The sequence below is a fragment of the Anomalospiza imberbis genome, chromosome 24 (assembly GCF_031753505.1).
Source record: "Anomalospiza imberbis isolate Cuckoo-Finch-1a 21T00152 chromosome 24, ASM3175350v1, whole genome shotgun sequence".
NCBI classification, from domain to species: Eukaryota; Metazoa; Chordata; class Aves; order Passeriformes; family Viduidae; genus Anomalospiza; species Anomalospiza imberbis.
Genome location: NC_089704.1, coordinates 6,326,790 through 6,348,076, shown reverse-complemented (window position 1 = coordinate 6,348,076; position 21,287 = coordinate 6,326,790). Strand labels below are relative to the sequence as shown.

At 57.1% G+C, this 21,287-nt stretch overlaps 2 protein-coding genes across 2 annotated transcripts; one reads left to right on the top strand and one right to left on the bottom strand.

Annotated features, from left to right (window-relative positions):
• The first annotated feature begins 609 nt into the window (after positions 1 to 609).
• Positions 610 to 10,018, top strand: ZW10 (zw10 kinetochore protein). The gene is made up of 16 exons (XM_068172185.1): positions 610 to 763; positions 2,037 to 2,171; positions 2,665 to 2,766; positions 3,198 to 3,275; positions 3,382 to 3,541; positions 3,699 to 3,848; positions 4,265 to 4,456; positions 4,637 to 4,800; positions 4,985 to 5,167; positions 5,350 to 5,588; positions 6,327 to 6,398; positions 7,015 to 7,184; positions 7,751 to 7,881; positions 8,124 to 8,255; positions 8,458 to 8,660; positions 8,859 to 10,018. The coding sequence occupies exons 1-16, from the start codon at positions 647 to 649 to the stop codon at positions 8,977 to 8,979; spliced, it is 2,349 nt and encodes a 782-aa protein (XP_068028286.1). The 5' UTR covers positions 610 to 646; the 3' UTR covers positions 8,980 to 10,018.
• On the bottom strand, positions 9,618 to 20,533 carry TMPRSS5 (transmembrane serine protease 5). The gene is made up of 12 exons (XM_068171946.1): positions 20,473 to 20,533; positions 15,872 to 15,979; positions 15,516 to 15,638; positions 15,038 to 15,173; positions 14,644 to 14,757; positions 14,428 to 14,471; positions 14,129 to 14,291; positions 12,793 to 12,965; positions 11,557 to 11,655; positions 11,254 to 11,396; positions 10,281 to 10,433; positions 9,618 to 10,137 (listed from the first exon to the last, which is right to left on the bottom strand). The coding sequence occupies exons 1-12, from the start codon at positions 20,531 to 20,533 to the stop codon at positions 10,129 to 10,131; spliced, it is 1,326 nt and encodes a 441-aa protein (XP_068028047.1). The 3' UTR covers positions 9,618 to 10,128.
• Positions 20,534 to 21,287: the final 754 nt, after the last annotated feature.

The window sequence follows — 21,287 nt, the reverse complement described above, 5'->3', positions numbered from 1 at the left end:
CCCCATAACCGCGCTGCTCCCCGATATCTCCGTGTCCCCATAACTGCGCTCCCCGATCCCCCATCTCCGTGTCCCCATAACCGCGCTCCCCGATCCCCCATCTCCGTGACCCCATAACCTCGGTCCCCGATCCCCCATCTCCCTGACCCCATAACCGCGCTGCTCCCTGATCCCCCATCTCCGTGTCCCCATAACCGCGCTGCTCCCCGATCCCCCATCTCCGTGACCCCATAACCTCGGTCCCCGATCCCCCATCTCCCTGACCCCATAACCGCGCTGCTCCCCGATCCCCCATCTCCCTGACCCCATAACCGCGCTGCTCCCCGATATCTCCGTGTCCCCATAACCGCGCTCCCCGATCCCCCCATCTCCGTGTCCCCATAACCTCGGTCCCCGATCCCCCCATCTCCGTGTCCCCATAACCGCGCTCCCCGATATCTCCGTGTCCCCATAACCGCGCTCCCCGATATCTCCGTGTCCCCATAACCGCGCTGTTCCCCGATCCCCCCATCTCCGTGTCCCCATAACCGCGTTCCCCGATCCCGCCATCTCCGGCTGTCCCCGCGCAGTCTCGAACCTGTGGTCCCCGGTTCGAGCTCCGCGCCGCGGTCCCGTGTCCCTCGCGGCCGCCGTAGGGCGCGCAGCCATGGCGGCGCGGGCGGGCTCGCTGGTGGCGGCCGTGCTGGCGCACTCGGGCCGGCTCGACAAGGAGCACCTGGGAGCCCGCGTCGGGCGCCTCTCCCGCCGCGTCGAGGAGCTCAAGGCAAGGCACGGGGAACGGAGGGGGCACGGGGAGAGACGTGGGGCCGGCGCTGCGGCGGAGCCGGTGGGGACGGGATGAGCAGCCCCGGGTCAGCTCGGGTGTCCAGCCCCGGGTCAGCTCGGGTGTCCAGCCCTGGTTTGGAGCCGGTGTCCAGCCCCGGGTCAGCTCGGGTGTCCAGCCCCGGGTCAGGCCGGGTGTCCAGCCCCGGGTCATCTCGGGTGTCCAGCCCCGGGTCAGGCCGGGTGTCCAGCCCTGGTTTGGAGCCGGTGTCCAGCCCCGGGTCAGCTCGGGTGTCCAGCCCTGGTTTGGAGCCGGTGTCCAGCCCCGGGTCAGCTCGGGTGTCCAGCCCCGGGTCAGCTCGGGTGTCCAGCCGTGTTTTGGAGCCGGTGTCCAGCCCCGGGTCAGCTCGGGTGTCCAGCCCCGGGTCAGCTCGGGTGTCCAGCCGTGTTTTGGAGCCGGTGTCCAGCCCCGGGTCAGCTCGGGTGTCCAGTCCCGGGTCAGCTCGGGTGTCCAGCCCTGGTTTGGAGCCGGTGTCAGGCCGGGTTTCCAGCCCTGGGTCAGGCCGGGTTTCCAGCCCTAGGTCAGCTGGATCGGGGTGCCCAGCCTTGGTTCAGCCCCGGGTGTTCAGCCCTGGTTCGTCCTGGGGTGCCCAGCCCCGGTCGGGGGTGCCCAGCCCCGGTCAGCGGTGCCCAGCCCCGGTCAGGGGTGCCCAGCCCCAGTTGGGGGTGCCCAGCCCCGGTCAGGGGTGCCCAGCCCCGGTCGGGGTGCCCAGCCCCAGTCAGGGGTGCCCAGCCCCGGTCAGGGGTGCCCAGCCCCGGTCGGGGTGCCCAGCCCCAGTCAGGGGTGCCCAGCCCGGTCAGGGGTGCCCAGCCCCGGTCAGGGGTGCCCAGCCCGGTCAGGGGTGCCCAGCCCCAGTCGGGGGTGCCCAGCCCGGTCAGGGGTGCCCAGCCCGGTCAGGGGTGCCCAGCCCCAGTCGGGGGTGCCCAGCCCCAGTCGGGGGTGCCCAGCCCCAGTCAGGGGTGCCCAGCCCCGGTCGGGGGTGCCCAGCCCCGGTCAGGGGTGCCCAGCCCCAGTTGGGGGTGCCCAGCCCCGGTCGAGGTGCCCAGCCCCGGTCGAGGTGCCCAGCCCCAGTCGGGGTGCCCAGCCCCGGTCAGCGGTGCCCAGCCCTCTCCATCCCGCGGTGCCCCAGCCCTGCCAGGCTCTCTCAGCCCGTGCCGGCCGTCCTGTCCCTCTGCCGCCGAGGTGACGCTGTCCCGCTGCTGGCTGTCCTCAGGGAGAGGTGTGCACCATGATCAACAAGAAGTACAGCGAGTTCCTGCCCAGCATGCAGAGCGCAGAGGACCTGGTGGCACAGGTGGAGGGGCTGTCCAACAACATCGACCTGCTCAAGGCGGGCATCGAGAACGAGGTGACTCCCAGGGGGACATTCCGCTCCATTTCATGCCAATCTGGAGTCCCCCACCCCATCGTGGGGTGTTTGGTCACAGCCACAAACCTGCCAGAGCTCAAGGAGTGTCTGGACATCACTTTTGTGGTGGGATTTTGGGGTTTGTGGCAGGACTCGATGATCCCGGGGTCCCTTCCAGTTCAGGAGGTTGTGTGATTCTGTGACTGGGATCCCGGGGTGATATCAGCCCTAAAGAATGCCTTGAGGTGACACCAGGGTGTACATTAAGAGCTGGCATTGAGGGCTTGTCACCCTTGTGTGGGTGGAAAAGTGTGTCACACTGTCCTTCAGAGAGAAGGACAGGGGCAGGGGGTGGGACACAGCAATAAAAAGGATGGAGATTTTTCCTCCTCACCAAATCATTCTATGAAAAGAAATAAATAAGTGGAATTTAAGAGGAGAATGTGTGTGCTAGCCAGTGCTGTGAGTGAACTGAAAACTGCTGCTGTTTTAGGTCCAGCGAGATCTGAACGTGGCTGTTGCTGAGTTCACAGAGCTGAAGCAGCAGCTGGAGAGAGACACCCTGGTCCTGAGTGTCCTGAAAAAGCTGCAGGAGGTGAGGAGGGGGAGCAAAAGAATCCTGTCCTCAGTGTGAGGCATTGTTCTGGCCTTCTGTTTTGGGTGAGTGTCTGCAGCTTACAGGTTTGGGTGAGTGTAGCTTAGAGATTTGGGTGAGTGTCTGCAGCTTACAGGTTTGGGTGAGTGTAGCTTAGAGATTTGGGTGAGTGTCTGCAGCTTACAGGTTTGAGTGAGTGTCTGCAGCTTACAGGTTTGGGTGAGTGTAGCTTACAGGTTTGGGTGAGTGTAGCTTAGAGATTTGGGTGAGTGTCTGCAGCTTAGAGGTTTGGGTGAGTGTAGCTTACAGGTTTGGGTGAGTGTCTGTAGCTTACAGGTTTGGGTGAGTGTCTGCAGCTTACAGGTTTGGGTGAGTGTCTGCAGTGTCAGAGCAGAGCTGCAGTGACACCGACGTGTGTTTGGCCTTTGCAGTTTGATACAACTATCAAGGAGTGCAGCTCTGCCCTGCAGGAGAAGCAGTATGTGACAGCAGCTCAGCAGCTGGAGCAGGTACCGGTGCCCCTTGGCAGGGTGCTGAGGGCACTGGGTGAGTTCCAGAGGGTGGTTTTCCCTGGCAGGGGCAGTGCTTACCCGAGCTGTGTCTGCTCTCCCCCAGGCACGGAGCAGCCTCAGGAGCCTGGAGTCCCGCAGGGGCTTTGAGCTGAAGATCCTGAAGGCCCTGGGCACAGAGCTCACAGTGCAGACACAGAACATGATCTACCACCTCGGGGAGGAGTGGCAGAAGCTCATTGTGTGGAAGCTTCCCCCTTCCAAAGGTGCTCACAGGGTTTTTTTTCACACTTTGTGCCCCACTGAAGTGCCTGTTTTCACCTGCAAGGTGGGACATGCAGTGAAACTGTTGGGCTGAGGGGGAGAGGTAGATCTTTGCTTCTGCTGTGCCCTGTGACAGCCCTGGGTGTGCTTTGTGTTCAGGAAGCAGCAGCCTGGAGGCCCTGGTGCTCTCGGAGCTGCACTTGCACACGGTGCCACCCCAGGACGAGGACACTGCTGTGCCACCCGTGGCTGCCGTGCTGCAGGCCTTGGCTGTCCTGGGAGAGCTGCACTCCAAGCTCAAAGATTTTGGTAAGACAGACCCCAGAAAGACCCCCAGTAGCTCAGGGGGATACTTCAGGCTTGTTTTAATGTGGATAGTGAGAGCCACTTCACTCCAGCAGGACACTGGCAAACTTCTTCCTCTCCTGGCTTGTGTTTCCCACTGAGGTGAATGCTGTAGCTCTTACTGATAGGAAAATATTTATTCCCATTATCTACCTGGAATTATTTCCCTTTTCCTGACAATTCAGTGTACTTTTGATCTATGACTATGTGGTTTCATAGCCTGATGCTTGAAGAGTTTTACCTCATTAGTAACTCCCTGATAGAGCTGATCAAGGGATTATTCCTCCCACTTCTTGCAGTCTCTAAATCCAGAACAGTCAGGGCTGGCCCTCACTGGAGCAATGTGCTGTTGGAAAACCTGTGTTTTTCCCTTTCCTCAGGCCAGTTGTTGCTGCAGTACGTCCTGAAGCCACTGATCTCACACCCATCTCTGGAACCAGTGCCAGAGGAGCAGCCAGATGTGTTCATCCTGAGGTTCAGGTCCCAGGAGCTCGCTTTGGACGAGTCCTCTCCTATGGAGGTGTTTGACAAGATCAAGCTGGTGTTTGAAGTTCTGCACAAACACCTGCTAAGTATGTAGCTCCTCTCTTCTGGAGTTACTAATGATCAGTACCTTGTTCATTTAATGAGCGTTTTCTGATTGTCAATCAGCATTACGTGCAAGGAAGATGAAGGGAAGGCTTTTGAACTGATGGAGGGTCTGGCCCAGGAAGCAGCTGTATTAAAATCTGTTTTTCCTCTCTGGAATGCAGATGTGCCTCTGGAGCAGCCTGGGGAGGGCAGAAAGGAAGGCAGAGTCACCCTGGCTGAGCTGCTGGGGGAGCTCATCTGGGAGGAGCTCTCAGACTGCCTCATCCACAACTGCCTGGTGAACTCCATCCCAACCAACAGCAGCAGACTGGAGCAGTACAAAGAGGTGGGTCCCAAAAAGCCCCTCAGGTTTGAGCACAGAGCCCAGGCACTCCAGTGGGATGGCATTCCAGTGGTTAATGCTCTCCAAAACCTCCTTCATCCTTTGCTTTCGGCCTTTATACCCAATTTAACTTTGTTCCCTGATTTTTGGAGACTGTGCTAACATAGAACACACCTGCTCTCCTCAGGTGATCGAGTCCACAGAGGAGTTTGAGAAGGCCCTGAAGAAGATGCAGTTTTTGAAGGAAGACACGACTGCCTTGCTGAAATATGCCTGCAATGTCGACTCCCACTTTGCCAACAAGAAGTGCCAGGATGTGATCATGGCAGCCAGGACCCTGATGACCTCAGAAATACACAACACTGTGAAGGTGACTGGGGATGCCTCACGCAGTTTTTCCACCTGGAAAACAATCTCTAAATATTTTTTAGTAGAGCTGCAGTGTTGTGTTTATCTCGAGTCTTAAACCTCTGCCACTGAGTGCTTTCTAATCTTGCAGATTTTCCTTTCAGAGCTCCAAATTGTGATACCCTCTCTCTTGCTTTCCCTTAGATCACACCCGATTCCAGCGTAGGCCTCCCAGAGCTCCCTGATCCTGGGTCAGGAGACCACGTGAAAGTGCACAGAGCCTCCAGCCTGCTGCACAATGGCACAGTGAACGTGGGGAGGGAGAGCAGGCTGAGCCCCTTCACCCTGTGCCTGCCCACCTGCCGCATCAGCTGCTCCGTGCAGCAGCTCGTGGAGCTGGCTTACCACACCCTGCTGGAGGCCACAGCCAGCACGGACCTCTGGTAGGAATTGTTTGGCATTCCTTAGTTAGCATTGTTTATCAAAGCAATATTTATTTAGTAACTTGTGTGTCAGCCTCTAGCAACACCCAGCATCTGGTAATAGATTTAATGAACTTTAAAGAACAGAAAATGCTAAAAACTAGACTCAGGCATTGCTCTTGTTTTGGCTAGAGGATGTATCCCTGGGTTTGGGCAGGAGACTGACACTGCTGCAGGCTGTTCCTTCAAGTTTTTAGAAAAATCAGTTGTTTAGAAAAATCAAACCCATCTCTTTTTGCCAAAACCAAGTGCTGGCCTCAGTGTGAGCAGAGTTCTTGCTGTCTTTGTGCTGGTGAAAGTAAAGAACTCCAGCCCTGCAGCTGGCAGGGCTCTTGGGGAAAACAAACAGGATCCACATAAACTTAACTTTAATCACAGCCCTGAAGCAGGAGAGTTGCCCAGGTAACAGCTGCCCTCAAGGGGCAGAGAGAGGGCTGAGTGTTCCTGCACACCTGGAGGGGCAGGGACAGTGTCCCCTTTGTTCTGGGCTTTCAGGGATCTCCCTTCCACACTGAACCTCAAGGTCACCGCAGCCTTTGAGAGTTTTCCCGAGTGTTGACAGTGCTGTCATTGATCCTGACAATCCCCTCTTTGTGCCAGTGCTTCACTGCTCATAAAACCTTGTTGTGGGGCAGGCTGAGGGTCAGCTGTGGACAAGACGTTAATGCCAGGCTGACATGAGCCCTCTTTTCCTTGTAGCTGTGTGCAGCTCTTCGACTGCGTCAGGAACATCTTCCAGCTCTTCTATGAGGTAGTGCCCACATACCACAGGTGAGTGTGTCCATATTTCCTGTTCTGAGGGGAATACTGCTGTAGGAACAGTCCCACTTGTCCACTAGAGCTCCATCAGCAAAAATCAACTCCTCAGTCTCTAATTAAACCATACCTGTGCAAAGCAGGTGCTTGAGAGTTTCTGTGTTGTTAATCTTGTGATCAAGGGTGTGGGTGAAGTTCTCACACAGCTGTATTTGTTTCCAGCCACATAACTTTGACCTCAGATCTGATGCACAGATTTTTCATTATGTTTCTCCTGTGAAAAAAAAGAGCAGCAGTGAAGATGGAAAGTTCACAATCCTGTCAGAGACCTTCGGTCCCTTTTCCTCACTGTGACTTCGCTCTAACAAAATCCATTCCTGTTTGAAAGTCCATGGCTGGAAACAGTGTGGGATAACACAGGGTTCAAATGCCTCAGTGCCATTTCAGACTTTTCCTGCCAGTTCCTGTGGGGATGTGAGAGGTTAAATGTTTTTACTCCAATGTCAGTCAGGCCTTGCCAGCACCATCTGCTGACGGACCATGCGTTTCTCTGGGATAGACAACGAACATTTTTTTAACAGAACCAGCTCTAAATAAACCCATTCCTCCTTTTCCCTTCTTGCTGGGCCAGGGAGAACCTGCAGAAGCTGCCCCAGCTGGCTGCCATCCACCACAACAACTGCATGTACATCGCCCACCACCTGCTCACCCTGGGCCACCAGTTCCGCTACCGCAGCACCAGCGTGCTGAGCAACGGGGCTGCCACCTTCGTGGACCTGGTGCCTGCCTTCAGGAGGCTGGGTAACTTCCCACCTTCCCCTCTGGAAATGTGCTTGTGGGTCCCGTGGGAGTTCACCCTGGCACTTGCTGCTGAGTGGTTTCATGGAGGTGTGGCTGCTCACTCGCTGCAAGCAGTGGATTGGTGGTTTTTGGACAAGTGGCAGAAACATTTTCTGAGTTAGGAAGTTTTGGCTCTTAGAAACCCAGATGTTCTTGTTAACTTAGTCCCAAGAACAGCTCAGTATCCAGCAAGATGTAGCAATGTGTTCTGGGATCTGCTACTCAGTCCTTTGATATTTTCATTAGTTATTCTATGGAAATAAATTCAGAGATAAGTTTGTGTGAGCTAACAGGAGTCATCCACAATTCATTCTGCTATCCTGCTTTTTTCCAGCAGTGTTGTAGCAATGCAAGCTGCACAAGAGCTCACTGGTTAAACTGGCTCTGGGAGACTGTTTGGAGACTGGAAATTTGATTAAAAATAAAACATTATAGCAAGTTCATTGTTCAGCACTTACAGTCATAAATAGGCAGAGCAAATACAGTAATTGTTTAATTGCTTCTCTCTGTTTGTTTTGTTCCTAAAGGGATGGAGTGCTTTCTGGCCCAGATGCGAGTGCAGAAGGGAGAAATCCTGGAGAGGCTCTCGAGTGCCAGGAATTTTTCCAACATGGATGACGAGGAGAATTACTGTGCAGCAAATAAAGCCATAAAGCAGGTGAGGAAGGCAGAGAAAGAACATCCCAGTGCCTGCAGGTATCCTGCATTGTGGAATCTCAGCCCTGACAGCTGTGCAACTGCTAAAAAACCTATTTTCTCACATGATGGTTTGGGGTTTTTTGTCCTGGGCTGTGTCTTCAGCAGGACTGCTCCATTGTTTCTCCCCATTTGCACTCACCTGATCCCCTGGTGCCTTTCCCAGGGCTCTGTCTGGTGTCACACTCAGCTGTTGCCTTGCAGGTGCTGCACCAGCTGAGGAGGCTGGGCATGGTGTGGCAGGATGTGCTCCCTGTGAACGTGTACTGCAAGGCCATGGGGGCCTTACTGAACACTGCCCTGGCAGAGATTGTCACCAGGATTGCTGCCCTGGAGGTAACAGCCATGAGGGGTGCTGGGACAGCATTTGTCACCGCCAGAAACTCTCCCCAAAATCACATTTCAGGGGAGCAGTTCAATCACACAGAGATTAAAATCATGTGTCCACGGGAAACGTTCACAATCCCAATTTTTCATTTCACTTGGCACTCCAAAAATAAACGTCACTTTTGCTCTGTTCACGTTTTCCCCATTCCAGGATATCTCTGCAGAGGATGCAGACAGGCTGTACTCACTCTGCAGGATCATGGTGGAGGAGGGACCCCAAGTTTTCACCCCTCTGCTTGAAGAAGACAAAAATAAGAAGTACCAAGAGGAGGTTCCAGTCTATGTGCAGAAGTGGATGACATTCAAGGAGCTGATGATCATCCTGCAGGCCAACCTCCAAGAAATCGTGGATCAGTAGGTGTTTCCTTTTCCAGCTGCTTCTCCAGACCTGTGCCAGGGAGCTGCAGTTCAGAGGATGAGCAGGAACTTTTCCTTTTCCCTTTCCAGAGGAAAGGGTCAGGATCAGCTGCTGGCACAGGTCCTTGGAGGCTTGTTTGAGGTGCCATTTCTGGGCAGGTTGGTGACATAAAGCTCTCCATGTTTCCCAACCAGGTGGGCAGATGGCAAGGGGCCTCTGGCAGAGGAATTTTCAGCAGCTGAGGTGAAGAGTCTGATCCGAGCCTTGTTCCAGAACACAGAGAGGAGAGCAGCAGCACTGGCCAAGATCAAGTGACTCCAGTTTACACCTGCATCTTGTGACACAGCAAGAGCAAACTGACACTTCCAGATACTTTTTTGATTTCACCTTTCTTATTTGTACTGGTCTGGAAAACTTTGGGATTGGGTAAGGGCTTCCTGGAGCTTGCCTGGGGGAAGGAGCATTTCCTGGCTCGGTGTTGGTGTAACCTCATCTCAGGCTGGGCCTTTTCAGTGCTCAGCTGGGACTCTTCTGTGCACTTCTGCATCAGGGCACCTGCAGCCCCTCTGTGACCTCTTCTGTCACCCAAACCACACATGGAACCCACAGGCTTGGAGAGGCTTTGCTATCCCTCCAGGAAGTGCCAAACAGGATTTCTCACAAGTAGGAAAATTCTCTTATTTCTCATGGAAAATACCTTCAAACTGATTTAGGGCTTTTCAATGTCCCTTTCCCAACTGTAGAAGCCAGTTCAGCTCCTTCCTTTGTGTTAGTGTTGGGTGTGAACTGCATAACTCTGTGTCTTTCTGGTGTTTTATTTTCTGTCCTCCAAGAATGATGAGAGAAATGTAAACCAACGTAAAAAGGGAATGAAAGGTGCACTCACAGCATTAAGTCACAAAAGGCTGTTTGACACTTGGATTATTGTACATTTCTTTAATTGAAAACCTCACTGAGAGCATTCACTGACCTCAGCCCAGAGACCAAGGTGCTGCACACGTGGAGCAAAGTCCTTCCTGCCCTGTAGTGCTTAGAAGAGTTTCAGTCACAGAGTTTAATGTTTTAATCTGTTGTCTTCTGTTGTCTCCTTGTCATTGGCACTTCTGTCCCACTCCTGTTCCCATTTCCAGGCATTTGTGCAGGGCCTGAGGCTTTCCTGTCACCCCAGTCCTTGCAGAACCCTTGTGTTTTCATGTTTTCCCCCTCCCAGTGTTCCCAGAACATCTCATGGGATCCCCTGCCCCTTCAAACACAGTCATCCAAAAATGTCTATTTTGAAAAACACTTCTCTCCTGTTGATTGTTCACAGAATTGTAATTTGCTATTTTCTTTAATAAACTATTTATACTGAGCACGTCTGGGAGTCGGTTTGGGTTACAGTGAGACAGGAGGAGCCCGTGCTGGGCTCTTCTTCACTTGTGGGAAGGGCGGTGTTGCTGTGAGGAGTCTGTCCTGTCCTGATTTCTAGTGGCTCTGAGAAAATCAATAAAAAAGGAAAGAAAAAAAGCAATCAGTACCATAAAAAAGGTTGTCCTGAAGGCTTGTGCATCCAGGGAAGGAGTGACCCTGGGGTTTGTCTGAGGAACGAGCAAGGCTGGGCACGGAGCTGGGCTTACCTGGGTGACCTGGTGGATCCAGGGCAGCAGCTGAGCCACGTTGGTGTAGACCCCGGGGTGGTTGGGCTCAGCACAGCCCTGGCCCCAGCTCACAACTCCCACCAGGCGCCACGTGGATCCATCCCAGCACACCAGCGGGCCCCCGCTGTCCCCCTGCGGGGCAGAGTCGGGCACATCACGGAGTCACAGCCTGCTTGGGGTCCCTGAGGCTCACCCAGTGCCACGGTGCCACCACCCCAGGCTGCTCTGAGCCCCGTCCAGCCCGGCCTGGAGCTCTCCAGGGAGCACCCAAACCTCAGGGCAGCCTGTGCCTCGCCAGGGGTGGCTGCAGGTACCCCAGGTGTCCCTGTCCCTGTCCCCAGGGTGGCTGCAGGTACCCCAGGTGTCCCTGTGCCTCACCAGGGGTGGCTGCAGGTACCCCAGGTGTCCCTGTGCCTCACCAGGGGTGTCCCCAGGGTGGCTGCAGGTACCCCAGGTGTCCCTGTGCCTCACCAGGGGTGTCCCCAGAGTGGCTGCAGGTACCCCAGGTGTCCCTGTGCCTCACCAGGGGTGGCTGCAGGTACCCCAGGTGTCCCTGTGCCTCACCAGGGGTGTCCCCAGGGTGGCTGCAGGTACCCCAGGTGTCCCTGTGCCTCACCAGGGCTGTCCCCAGGGGTGGCTGCAGGTACCCCAGGTGTCCCTGTCCCTGTCCCCAGGGTGGCTGCAGGTACCTCAGGTGTCTCTGTCCCTGTCCCCAGGGTGGCTGCAGGTACCCCAGGTGTCTCTGTCCCTGTCCCCAGGGTTGCTGCAGGTACCCCAGGTGTCCCTGTGCCTCACCAGGGCTGTCCCCAGGGGTGGCTGCAGGTACCCCAGGTGTCCCTGTCCCTGTCCCCAGGGTGGCTGCAGGTACCCCAGGTGTCCCTGTGCCTCACCAGGGCTGTCCCCAGGGTGGCTGCCGACACCCCCGGCTGTCCCTCCCTGCTCCCAGCCCTACCTGGCAGGCGTCCACGTGTCCCCGCAGGTGTCCTGCACACAGCATCCTGGCCGTGAGCTCACCCTTGTACACGCAGGAGCTGTTGCACCTCCGGGTGCCGATCAGGGGCACCAGCGCCTCCTTCAGCGTCCCGGCCACCTGTGCTGGGGACAGGGACACAGAGGAGCCAGGAGGGAAAGCAGAGGCAGCAGAAGGGACCGCAGGGGAGGGTGGCACTGCCCCGGGGGGTGAGGTGCGGCCAGGAGCAGGGCTGGAAGGGCTGGAAGGGGCAGGGAAAGGCTCCCGGCAGCGGGGGGAGCTCACCTTGGCCAGGTGCGGTGTAGCCCCAGCCCGACACCCAGCACTGCGTGCCCTGCAGCAGGTCCCGCGGGGCGGGCGGCAGGCACACGGCTCGGATGGCACCTGCGGGGACAGGGACGGCTCACAGGGGACAGCTCCGGAGCCCTCAGCCTGGCTCGGGGAGGGGAAAGCTCTGCAGCTCGCCCAGCCACCCCAGGGACTGCCAGCTCGGGGCACGCCGTGCTCCCCCGGGCCAGCCGGGGTGTCCTGCAGGAGGGTCAGGGACTTGGAGCGCCCCGGGACACTCGGAGGTGCCCCTGCCGTGCTGGGGATGGAGCTGGACGAGCTTTCAGGCCCCTTCCAACCCAAACCATCCTGGGATTCTGGTTCTGCCAGAGCTGCTCTGGCGGCAGGCTCGGCAGAGGCTGGGTTTGGGCAAATTGTCCCTGTGGGGTGGGACAGAAAACAACAGGGAAGGGCACGACAGCACCGGGACAGCCCCGGGATATCGTAGCAGGGTAATAATTAGTATTGATTCTATGATTGCAGGAGGCTGAGCAATCGTTTTACTGTACTGCACTGTATTACACTATGCTATTCTCTACCACTAAGAAACAATCCTCGCTCTTCCCGCCCGTCCCTCACAGACTGACTAGATTTGTTAATTGGAATCTAAACACCATCACCAGTGGCAGATGAGGAAATCACCCTTTGCTAAACAAATCTCCATAACACATCCCACATGTGCACAACAGGCGCAGCAAGTGAAGATAAGAATTGTTTCTCACTCTTTTCTCTGAGCTTTGTATAAATTACCAGTGGCACGGGATTGCTGAGGAACGCGTTTTGAGCTGGTTTCTTTTCTAGCATTAGTTTTAGTGCATGCTTATGATGATGGGAAGATGTTAGTTGCTTACATCTTTAGCAGTAGACAAAGAACTTAATGCTATAACTTACTTTAAAAGGTTTTTTTAAACTAATTATACACAACAAAAGCACATTGACAGGAGTTTTATTTAACCACTATAAGCACCGGTACTTTTAGTTAAAACAATGTTTGCTTATTTTGAATCCAATGCTTAAGATACAATGCTCAGAGCTCTGTTATTAGGCTTAGGACTTCTAAATATCTCACAAGGTATACTTTCTCACAGCTTCCTAGGAAAATCCTGGGGAAGCTATCTCTCTCTTTGTTCAGAGGATATGTGATTAGCACATTGGGACAGAACCGGGACAGAACCGGACGAGCCCCTGCCTTACCTGAGAAGTTGAGGGGCACCTGCAGCCTCAGCAGGGCGATGTCGTAGTCCAGGCTGCTGTCGTTGTAGAGCGGGTGCGGGATGATGTCCCGGACCGGCACCCCCGCCTCCGGCTGCAGGGAGCCGTGGGTGACAATTCCCGCAAAAACCAGCCAGGCTGGGGCTGGCAGCTGCCTGCAGCCGGGCGGCACCGGGGCTGCCCTGAGTGCGGGGCAACGAGCACCGGGCTGCGGGCTAGCAGCGGGCACGGGGAGCCGGGGACGGGCACGGGGAGCTCGGGACGGCTATAGGAACCCGGGGATGGGCACGGGGAGCCGGGGATGGGTATAGGAACCCGGGGATGGGCACGGGGAGCTCGGGACGGGCACGGGGAGCCGGGGATGGGCACGGGGAGCTCGGGATGGGCACGGGGAGCCTGGGATGGGCATGGGGAGCCTGGGATGGGCATGGGGAGCCTGGGATGGGCACGGGGAGCTCGGGATGGGCACGGGGAGCCTGGGATGGGCACGGGGAGCCTGGGATGGGCACGGGGAGCCCGGGATGGGCACGGGGAGCCTGGGATGGGCACGGGGAGCTCGGGATGGGCACGGGGAGCTCGGGATGGGCACGGGGAACCCGGGGATGGGTATAGGAACCCGGGGATGGGTATAGGAACCCGGGGATAGGCACGGGGAGCCTGGGATGGGCACGGGGAGCCTGGGATGGGCACGGGGAGCCGGGGATGGGTATAGGAACCCGGGGATGGGCACAGGGAGCTCGGGATGGGCACGGGGAGCTCGGGATGGGCACGGGGAGCTCGGGATGGGCACGGGGAGCCGGGGATGGGCACGGGGAGCTCGGGATGGGCATAGGAACCCGGGGAGGGCCACGGGGAGCTCGGGATGGCCACGGGGAGCTCGGGATGGGCACAGGGAGACGGGGATGGGCACAGGGAGCTCAGGACGGGCACACAGAGAGCTGGGGATGGGGACAAGGACCCGGGGATGGGCACAGGGAGCTCGGGATGGGGACACAGGGAACCCGGGATGGGGACACAGGGAACCTGGGGATGGGCACAGGGAGCCGGGGATGGGCACAGGGAGCCGGGGATGGGCACAGGGAGCTCAGGACGGGCACACAGAGAGCTCGGGATGGGGACAGGGACCCGGGGATGGGGACAAGGACCCGGGGATGGGCACAGGGAGCTCAGGACAGGCACACAGAGAGCTCGGGATGGGGACAGGGAGCTCGGGATGGGCACAGGGAGCCGGGGATGGGCACAGGGAGCTCAGGACAGGCACACAGAGAGCTCGGGATGGGGAGAGGGAGCCGGGGATGGGCACAGGGAGCCGGGGTACCTGTGCACGCAGTGAGCTGCTGTCAGGATCCACTCGGGGGCCAGCACGGAGCCCCCACAGCGGTGCTGGGAGCCCTGGCACACACTGACCTGCCAGGGCCAGCGCCCGGGGGACACGTCTGTGCCCCCCACCACCCTCACGGTCCCTGCCTGCAGCCCGCACTCTGCAAGGAGCGGGGGCAGAGGCTCCAGCCCAGCCCTCCCTGCTGGAGGGCGAGGGGAGCAGGGGCAGTGGGGGGAAGGAAGCTGCTGCCTCCAGGCAGGGATCCTGGGGGCACAGGAGGGGAGAGAATCGCTCACCTGAGCACTGCAGAGCCACGATGCGACCGGACCGGCAGCTGCTCCTGGGAGGGAGCACGGCTCTGGTCAGAATTAACGCCAGCCCAAGCCCTGGGGAGCTCCAGGGCGGCCGCAGCAGTTCCCCAGGGGGTTTTGCTGCACAGCACCTGCAGGTCTCCGCGGTTAAGCCTGAGAAAAGGCTCCAGCAAGCCCTGCTTGCCCCAGAGCTGCCCTTACCTGACCTGCCACATGTCCTCCAGGCTGCCGTCCTGCCGCGGTCTCACCTGCAGGAACTGCTGCCCGCCACTCACCTGGACATCCCTCAGGCTCACTCCCTTCTGCTGGCTCATGCTGCAGGAGCGACAGGGAACGGCCCGGGAAGGGGAAAGGGAAGGGCAAGGGGTCAGCAGTGTGCCCCTGCCACGGGAGCGCCACAATCCCGCGGCTCTGGAGCTGGGAATGAACTTTTTGGCTGGAAGGAGCTTCTGGAGCTGTTCCTGCAGGTCCCAAGGCCGGTTTCCCCGGGGAATGGCGTGGCCTGGCTCTGCCCTGCCAAAGCCCCCAGCTGGGTTTGCCAAGACCATCCCCCCTGGCAAAGGGCAGCAGCAGCAGCTGCCTGTGCCGTGCCCACCTGAGGTAGCCGAGCTGCTGGCAGAGCAGGGTGCCCAGGGAGGGATCCCAGTGCCCGTGGCACACCAGGAGCCAGCCAGGATGTGCCTCCAGCCGTGCTTCCAGCAAGGAATTCGCTGTGTTGATCCTGAAAGACACTAAAGGCGCTCCATTGCAGACAACCTGGGAGCTCCCTCCCTCTGTGCAGGCTCATGCACAGCCAAAAACCCACCCCAAACCCCTAAAAAACCACTTGAGGAATTAGAAACTCTACATGAACCCAGCCAGAGGGGTCACAGGCAAAGGAGTCCTGGAAGAGTTGCCTTTGCTGTGGGATCCCTCCGTGTAACAAAGCTGCAGTGCTGGGGGCTCAGCAGGACTCCAGGGAGAAGCAAAACTGCAAAGTGCAGCAGGTGCTGGTTTTTAAAGAGCCTCTTTTCTGCCCTTGCCAGGCCCGGCTGCCCTCTCCCCACCATGGGACATCAATCAAAGGTGCAAACCTGTGCTGGGAGCCCCCCGGACCACGGGCTCTTCCTCCTCACCATCATCGCACGCTGGGGTCACATCGGAATCCTGCTCCTGGGGGGAGCCCTGTTCTGCCTGGGGCTCCTTCAGGTGCTTCACTTCAGGAGACAGAGGAGGGGTGAGGGTGGGCTCGCACTGCCTGGCAGCACCCAGAGATGCCCAGAACTGGGCACAATCCTGCCCACTGCAAGAGGTGAATGAGCCTCTCCAGGAGCACAGCCGTGCCCCACCCCAGGCCAGGGCTGACCGGGCAGCTCCCACCCCCCACCCCACTGCTGGCAGCCCAAACTCGCCCTCAGAGGGGCAGCAGGGCTGTCCTGGGGGCACTGACCGAGCAGCCAGGTCCCAGCTGCCATCCCTGCCAGCAGCCCTGCCAGCCCCAGCAGCAGGAGCAGCCTCCTGGCGGTGCCCAGAGCCCCGAAGGCCACCTCGGCAGGGTCTGCAAGGGAGGGAGAGAGGGTCAGCGGGGTTTGTGGGGCCTCTGCCAAGGCCCTGCACTGATTTCCAGAGCTCACCCGCTCCTTTCCCGCAGGAGGAGCTGAGCTAAGCCTGGGTTCTGCCAGAGCCCAGGACTCAGGACCCAGAGCTCAAGACCAAGAGCCCAGGAGCCAGAGCCCAGAGCTGAGGACCCAGAGCTCAAGACCAAGAGCCCAGGAGCCAGAGCCCAGAGCTGAGGAGCCAGAGCTCAGAGCCCAGGACCCAGAGCTCAGAATCCAAAGCCCAGAGCCCACCCCGCTCCCAAAGCCACCAGCAGCTCACCCACCGTGCCCCGGGCAGGGCTGTGTCCCCCTCCTGGGCTCGGCCATCCTGGGGCTGTGCGTGGTACCCTGGGGTGCCTCGGGCTGTGGGGCTGAGCTTTGGGGGCAGCTCTGAGCCAGGGCTGGCTGCCTGGCAGGGACGAGCTGTGGGATCACCATGGCAGGAGGAGCGGCCAGCTCAGGTTCCTGTGCATGCGCTGAAGGCTCTCCCCAGACCCCCCTTCTCCTGCTGCCAGGGCCCTGCAGGGCTGGGGGCCATGGCTCAGCCCCCCTCCATCCCCAGGTGTCCCCAGGTGTCCCACCTCCCACCTGCTGCCCCCTTTCCCCTCCCGTTCCCTGCCACGTGAGAAGCCCCAGGAGCAGCTGAGAGGCCGCAGCTCCAGCCAGCTCCGAGTCCTTTGGGGATCAAAGCTTCCTAAAGAGGGAAAAAAAAAACCAAAAACCAAAAAAAACCCAGGGAAAAGCCTGGAGCTGCTTTTTAGCACCCCCACATCTCCAGGCAAGCGCCTGCCAGCTGTGGCAGGTGGAGGACAGGTGAGGTCCCCCTGAACCCTCCCTGTCGCTGGGGGGATTTTGTATAAATTACCAGTGGCACGGGATTGCTGAGGAACGCGTTTTGAGCTGGTTTCTTTTCTAGCATTAGTTTTAGTGCATGCTTATGATGATGGGAAGATGTTAGTAGCTTACATCTTTAGCAGTAGACAAAGAACTTAATGCAATAACTTACTTTAAAAGTTTTTTTTAAACTAATTATACACAACAAAAGCACATTGACAGGAGTTTTGTTTAACCACTATAAGCACCCGTACTTTTAGTTAAAACAATGTTTGCTTATTTTGAATACAATGCTTACTTGTAAGCCTTAAGATACAATGCTCAGAGCTCTGTTATTAGGCTTAGGACTTCTAAATATCTCACTAGATATACTTTTCTGTAGCTTAGGGAGCTGTTTTAACTAAGCATTAATACACAAACTACTGTTCTATTTGTCCTTGCTTTCTACTTCTCACATAATTTTTACTTTCTACTTCTTACGTAATTTTTAACTCTCTTACTTTCTACTTCTTATATAATTTTTCTGCTGACAAACCTTATGGCTACTGCTCAGCTCTAATTGTAGTTCTGCTGTCTCTAAAGCCTTACTTTTGTAGCTTTCCCAAAACTCTCTGACTTTAAAGATTCCCACGCTGCCCACTCTGAGCTCCCCCCCAGGAGCTGGGTTTTGCCCGCCTGCAGCCCACCAGGAACAGCAGGGCTCAGGCAGCAGCTCTCAGCGGGCTCCTGACTCTCCAGGAGATTTCTTGTTGCTGAAAGAGGAGTTTCCAAGCCGTGGCTGGGCCAGGAGATGATTTTCTCAGCAGTGCAGAGCCCTGGTGGAACAGAAATCCCTCGGGCTGCTGCATCCCCTCGTGCTCCCCTGCCCCAGGCCCCAAAACCAAGAGCAGCTGAGCAGACTGGAAGAGCTGTCCTATGGAATAAAAGCTTTTTTCCCTCACTTCTCCGTCCCTGACAGACACAGCTGGTGGCTCAGGCTCCAATGAAGCACCAATGAATTTTTAATGCCATTTAATGCCATTCATGGGAAGTCCCATGAATGTTTCATAACTTGCCCTGCAGGTTCAGGGTGGGGCTTTGTTCTCCCTCTGAGCAACGCCAGGTGTGTTGTGACACAAACCCACCCTGTGCTGGGCAGCTGCTGTGAAAACAGGGGGTTTGGGCTTGGTTTGGATTGTTTTTCTCCAAGCCCCCTGTCTCAATAAGAGTTCCGGCCAGAAAAGCTGCAAATACCCCCCAAATCACACCCTGGCCCAGCGCCTGACCCTTTCCTGTGCCTCTGGAGCATCCTGGGAGGACTGTAGATGGTGCTGGAGCACCAGCGGGGAAGGAGGGAACAGCGCAGGCACAGCATCCAGCCCGAGCATCCTTTGCCTGCTCCTCTGGGCACAGAGGGACTCACAGGCTGCTCCTCCCAGCCCGGGGCCGCTGCTGGAGCGGGTCAGGCCGTCTCCCCTCGCAGAATCTGCCAGAAACTCAACCTTTTCAGAGTCAAACGAAGATGAAGAAGTTAAGCAGAGGTGTGAGCACAGCCAGCAGGGCACAAACCCCTTCCCTGCAGCAAAACCCGGCGAGCGAGGGCTGGTCCTGGCAGGGGAGGTGAGGGACCAGGGCAGGTTCCAAAAGGATTCCTCAGGAAAGGGTTAAAAAGCCAGGACACATGCCCCAGCCTGCGCTGCCTCGCTGCTCGGAGTCACGCTCCTCTCTCCTTCCCAAACCCATCCCAAGCAGATCAAAAATTGCATCCACCCCCCTGGGCTGCAGGGAGAGCAGGGACTGAGAGGAGAGCGCTCTCCAAACTCCTCCTGGGCACACGGCTGGCAAAGGGGCAGGGGCAGCAGCAGCACGGCTTCCTCCTCCCATTTTCATCGCTTTTCCTGCTTCTGGAGGACGGGGAAGCAAAGGGAAGCAGCAGCAGCACAGCCAGACCCTGGCAGTGCCGTGCCCGTGGGGTACCTGGCAGGCTGCAGAGGTGCTGTGAGGCAGCAAACATTCCCTCTGTCATTTTTTAAACTTATTCCCATCGGAACAACCTTCCCTGTCCCCTGGGAGCAGCAGCAGAGCCCAGCTGTGCAGGGAGCAGCCAGCTGTGGGCTCTGCTGGAAGCGTGGGGAGGACGTGGCCGTGGCTTGTCAGGTTCTGTGCAGCTGTGGCAGGCACATTCTTCTCTCTCTGAGGATTTTTCATAGAGGAGCACAGAGGAAAGAAAGAGAAAACAATTTCTATTTCTGCTCATTTTTTTCCCATGTGGAATGTGTTTGGAGAATTGTTTACCTGGGCTGATTGCTTGGTTGGATTCTGGTGAGGATGGTTTGAGCTGATGGCCAATCCAATCCCTCTCTGAGCTGCTGGGAACCTGCAATGAGGGAAATGGCCCAAAGCAGCAGCCTAAACCTGCCTGAGCCTGGCAGGACTCTGCCAGATCTCATCGTGGAGAATAAATCCTGGGGTGTGGCTTCCCAGCAATGACGCTGGCAAGAAAAAAAAAAAAAAAAAAAAAATTAAAACATAAATAGAGAAAGAAAGAAAAAGAGGAATTAATAATAAGGTCTGAAACAGCCTTCCATACCTCCCCACCTCAGGCACAGGGGTGAACTGATGGGAAGGGAGTTTAAACGCTTGGACAGAGCCAGGAACAGCTGTGGGGTGTGAGTCCCAGGACAGGGCCAGCTCCCAGCACAGCCCCTGGAGGATTTTCCTGCTCCATGTCCCGCTGCAGCACGGACAGAGCGGACCCCACCCCCTGCCCTGCTCCAGCCTCTCTCCCTAGGCGATTTGTTGGGTAATGATTATGGAGCTGAGAAGGCAATTTCAGGAGAACTGGTTTCTGCCTGGAAGGACTTGAACGGAGGCACTGCTATAACCCGATACAGGAATTTGTTTAAAAAAGCAGCTGGCACCGCGTGAAGCAGAGACAATTTCGAGGCAATTCCCTGCAGGGATGGTGCCAACCTCCCCAGAGCCAGAGAATGGGCACGCTGCTCCTCTCCTGCCTCAGAGCACACACGGGAGAAATGTCCTGACCCCACTGACTGTGATGGGGACACCTCAGTGCTCGCCCTGAGCAAGGCACTGTCACCTTCCACCTGGCACAGGTGAGAGGCAGGGATCTGGTGCCCCTCTGTTCATGTTTCTGCAGAGCATGGAGAGGGCTGGGCCCTGGATTCTCATCCATCAGCCAATAAATAGAGAATTTAAGGATGTCAGGGATGAAATGTTTTCATTCTCTGTATCGTGTTCCAGCACAAAGATATCCCGAGGGATTAATTCTCGGAGATGAGTCAAAGAAGAAGAATAATTGTTAGAGAGATATTAATTTATGCTCTTTTTCCTCCCATTTCCAAACAGTTTATTTGTCACTTGTCAGCTGAACCTTCGCCACTGCAAGTTGCTGAGGACCCAGATCCCAGGAACGGAAAAGGAAAAGGTTTTCCAGGATGGCATTTCTGCTTTGTTGTACCCTCAGTCCCTGCACTGAAAGCAGAGCTTTCAACCGCAGGGGAGTCACCCCGGGGTGGCACTCAGCAGCGGGGAGCAGCTTGCCACCCTGAGAGGGAGAAGCCAGCCCAGACAGCTCCCAGCCAGCCCAGACAGAGCCCCCGGGCTGTGACACACTCGCCCTCCCCGGCAGCCCGGATGAAGTCACGGCTGATGTCACCGGGGCTGGCGTCCTGCAGCATCACCGTGTGCAGGAGCTGGGCTGCTGTGCCCAGCCCTTCCCGTTCAGAGCCAAAAACCCACCAGAAATCCCCCAGCCCTGGGGTTCTCAGCGGCTCCTCAGGCACTGAGCGGCCCCAGGTGCACCAGAGGGGAAATCCAACCGCGCTCAGCGAGCAGGCTGAGCAGGAGCCCAGACGTGTGCCAGTGCCGAGGTGCCACCCCTGTGTGCAGGCACAGCCCGGGGATGCTCCTGAGCTGCACTTCCAGCAGATGCTCTCCCTGAGCCCTGCCCTGCTCTCCCTGAGCTGCCGGGGTGTCACCCTTGCATCGAGAATGACACAAGAACAGACGAGGACACAGCGTGAAAAGGAAGAAAAGAAGGTTTTAATGGAAGGGAAACTTCGGCTTAAATAGACTGACATGAGACATTTGATTTGATTGGTTAATTAACAAAAACATCTTTCTCACACACCGTCCTTGAGAGGAACAGAAAAGCAAGGTGGAAAAACACCACCTGCAGATGGTTTAGACTAACAGGTTACCACATTCCTACAGCTCCCTAAAAATTCTCACAAGCCACCGTGAGAAACCATTGCCGTTTCTCTGTCCCTGACCAGGCTGGCATCCACAGCCGGGGCCGCACTTCCAGCAGATGCTCTCCCTGAGCCCCTGCCCTGCTCTCCTCCAGCATCCTCTGTGTCGGAGCCCAGGACATCCCTCTGGCTGCCCTGGCTGGCTCCAGACCCTGGCAGGGGCTCAGGGACCCTGGCACAA

Coding starts and splice junctions, on each gene's coding strand:
- ZW10 (XM_068172185.1), top strand. CDS start 647: ATGGCGGCGCGGGCGGGCTCGCTGGTGGCGGCCGTGCTGGCGCACTCG. Junction 764..2,036: donor GCCGCGTCGAGGAGCTCAAG/GCAAGGCACGGG, acceptor GGCTGTCCTCAG/GGAGAGGTGTGCACCATGAT. Junction 2,172..2,664: donor AGGCGGGCATCGAGAACGAG/GTGACTCCCAGG, acceptor CTGCTGTTTTAG/GTCCAGCGAGATCTGAACGT.
- TMPRSS5 (XM_068171946.1), bottom strand. CDS start 20,533: ATGCTGCAGGACGCCAGCCCCGGTGACATCAGCCGTGACTTCATCCGG. Junction 14,292..14,427: donor CGTGGCTCTGCAGTGCTCAG/GTGAGCGATTCT, acceptor CGCTCCTTGCAG/AGTGCGGGCTGCAGGCAGGG. Junction 10,434..11,253: donor GACACGTGGACGCCTGCCAG/GTAGGGCTGGGA, acceptor TCTGCCCCGCAG/GGGGACAGCGGGGGCCCGCT.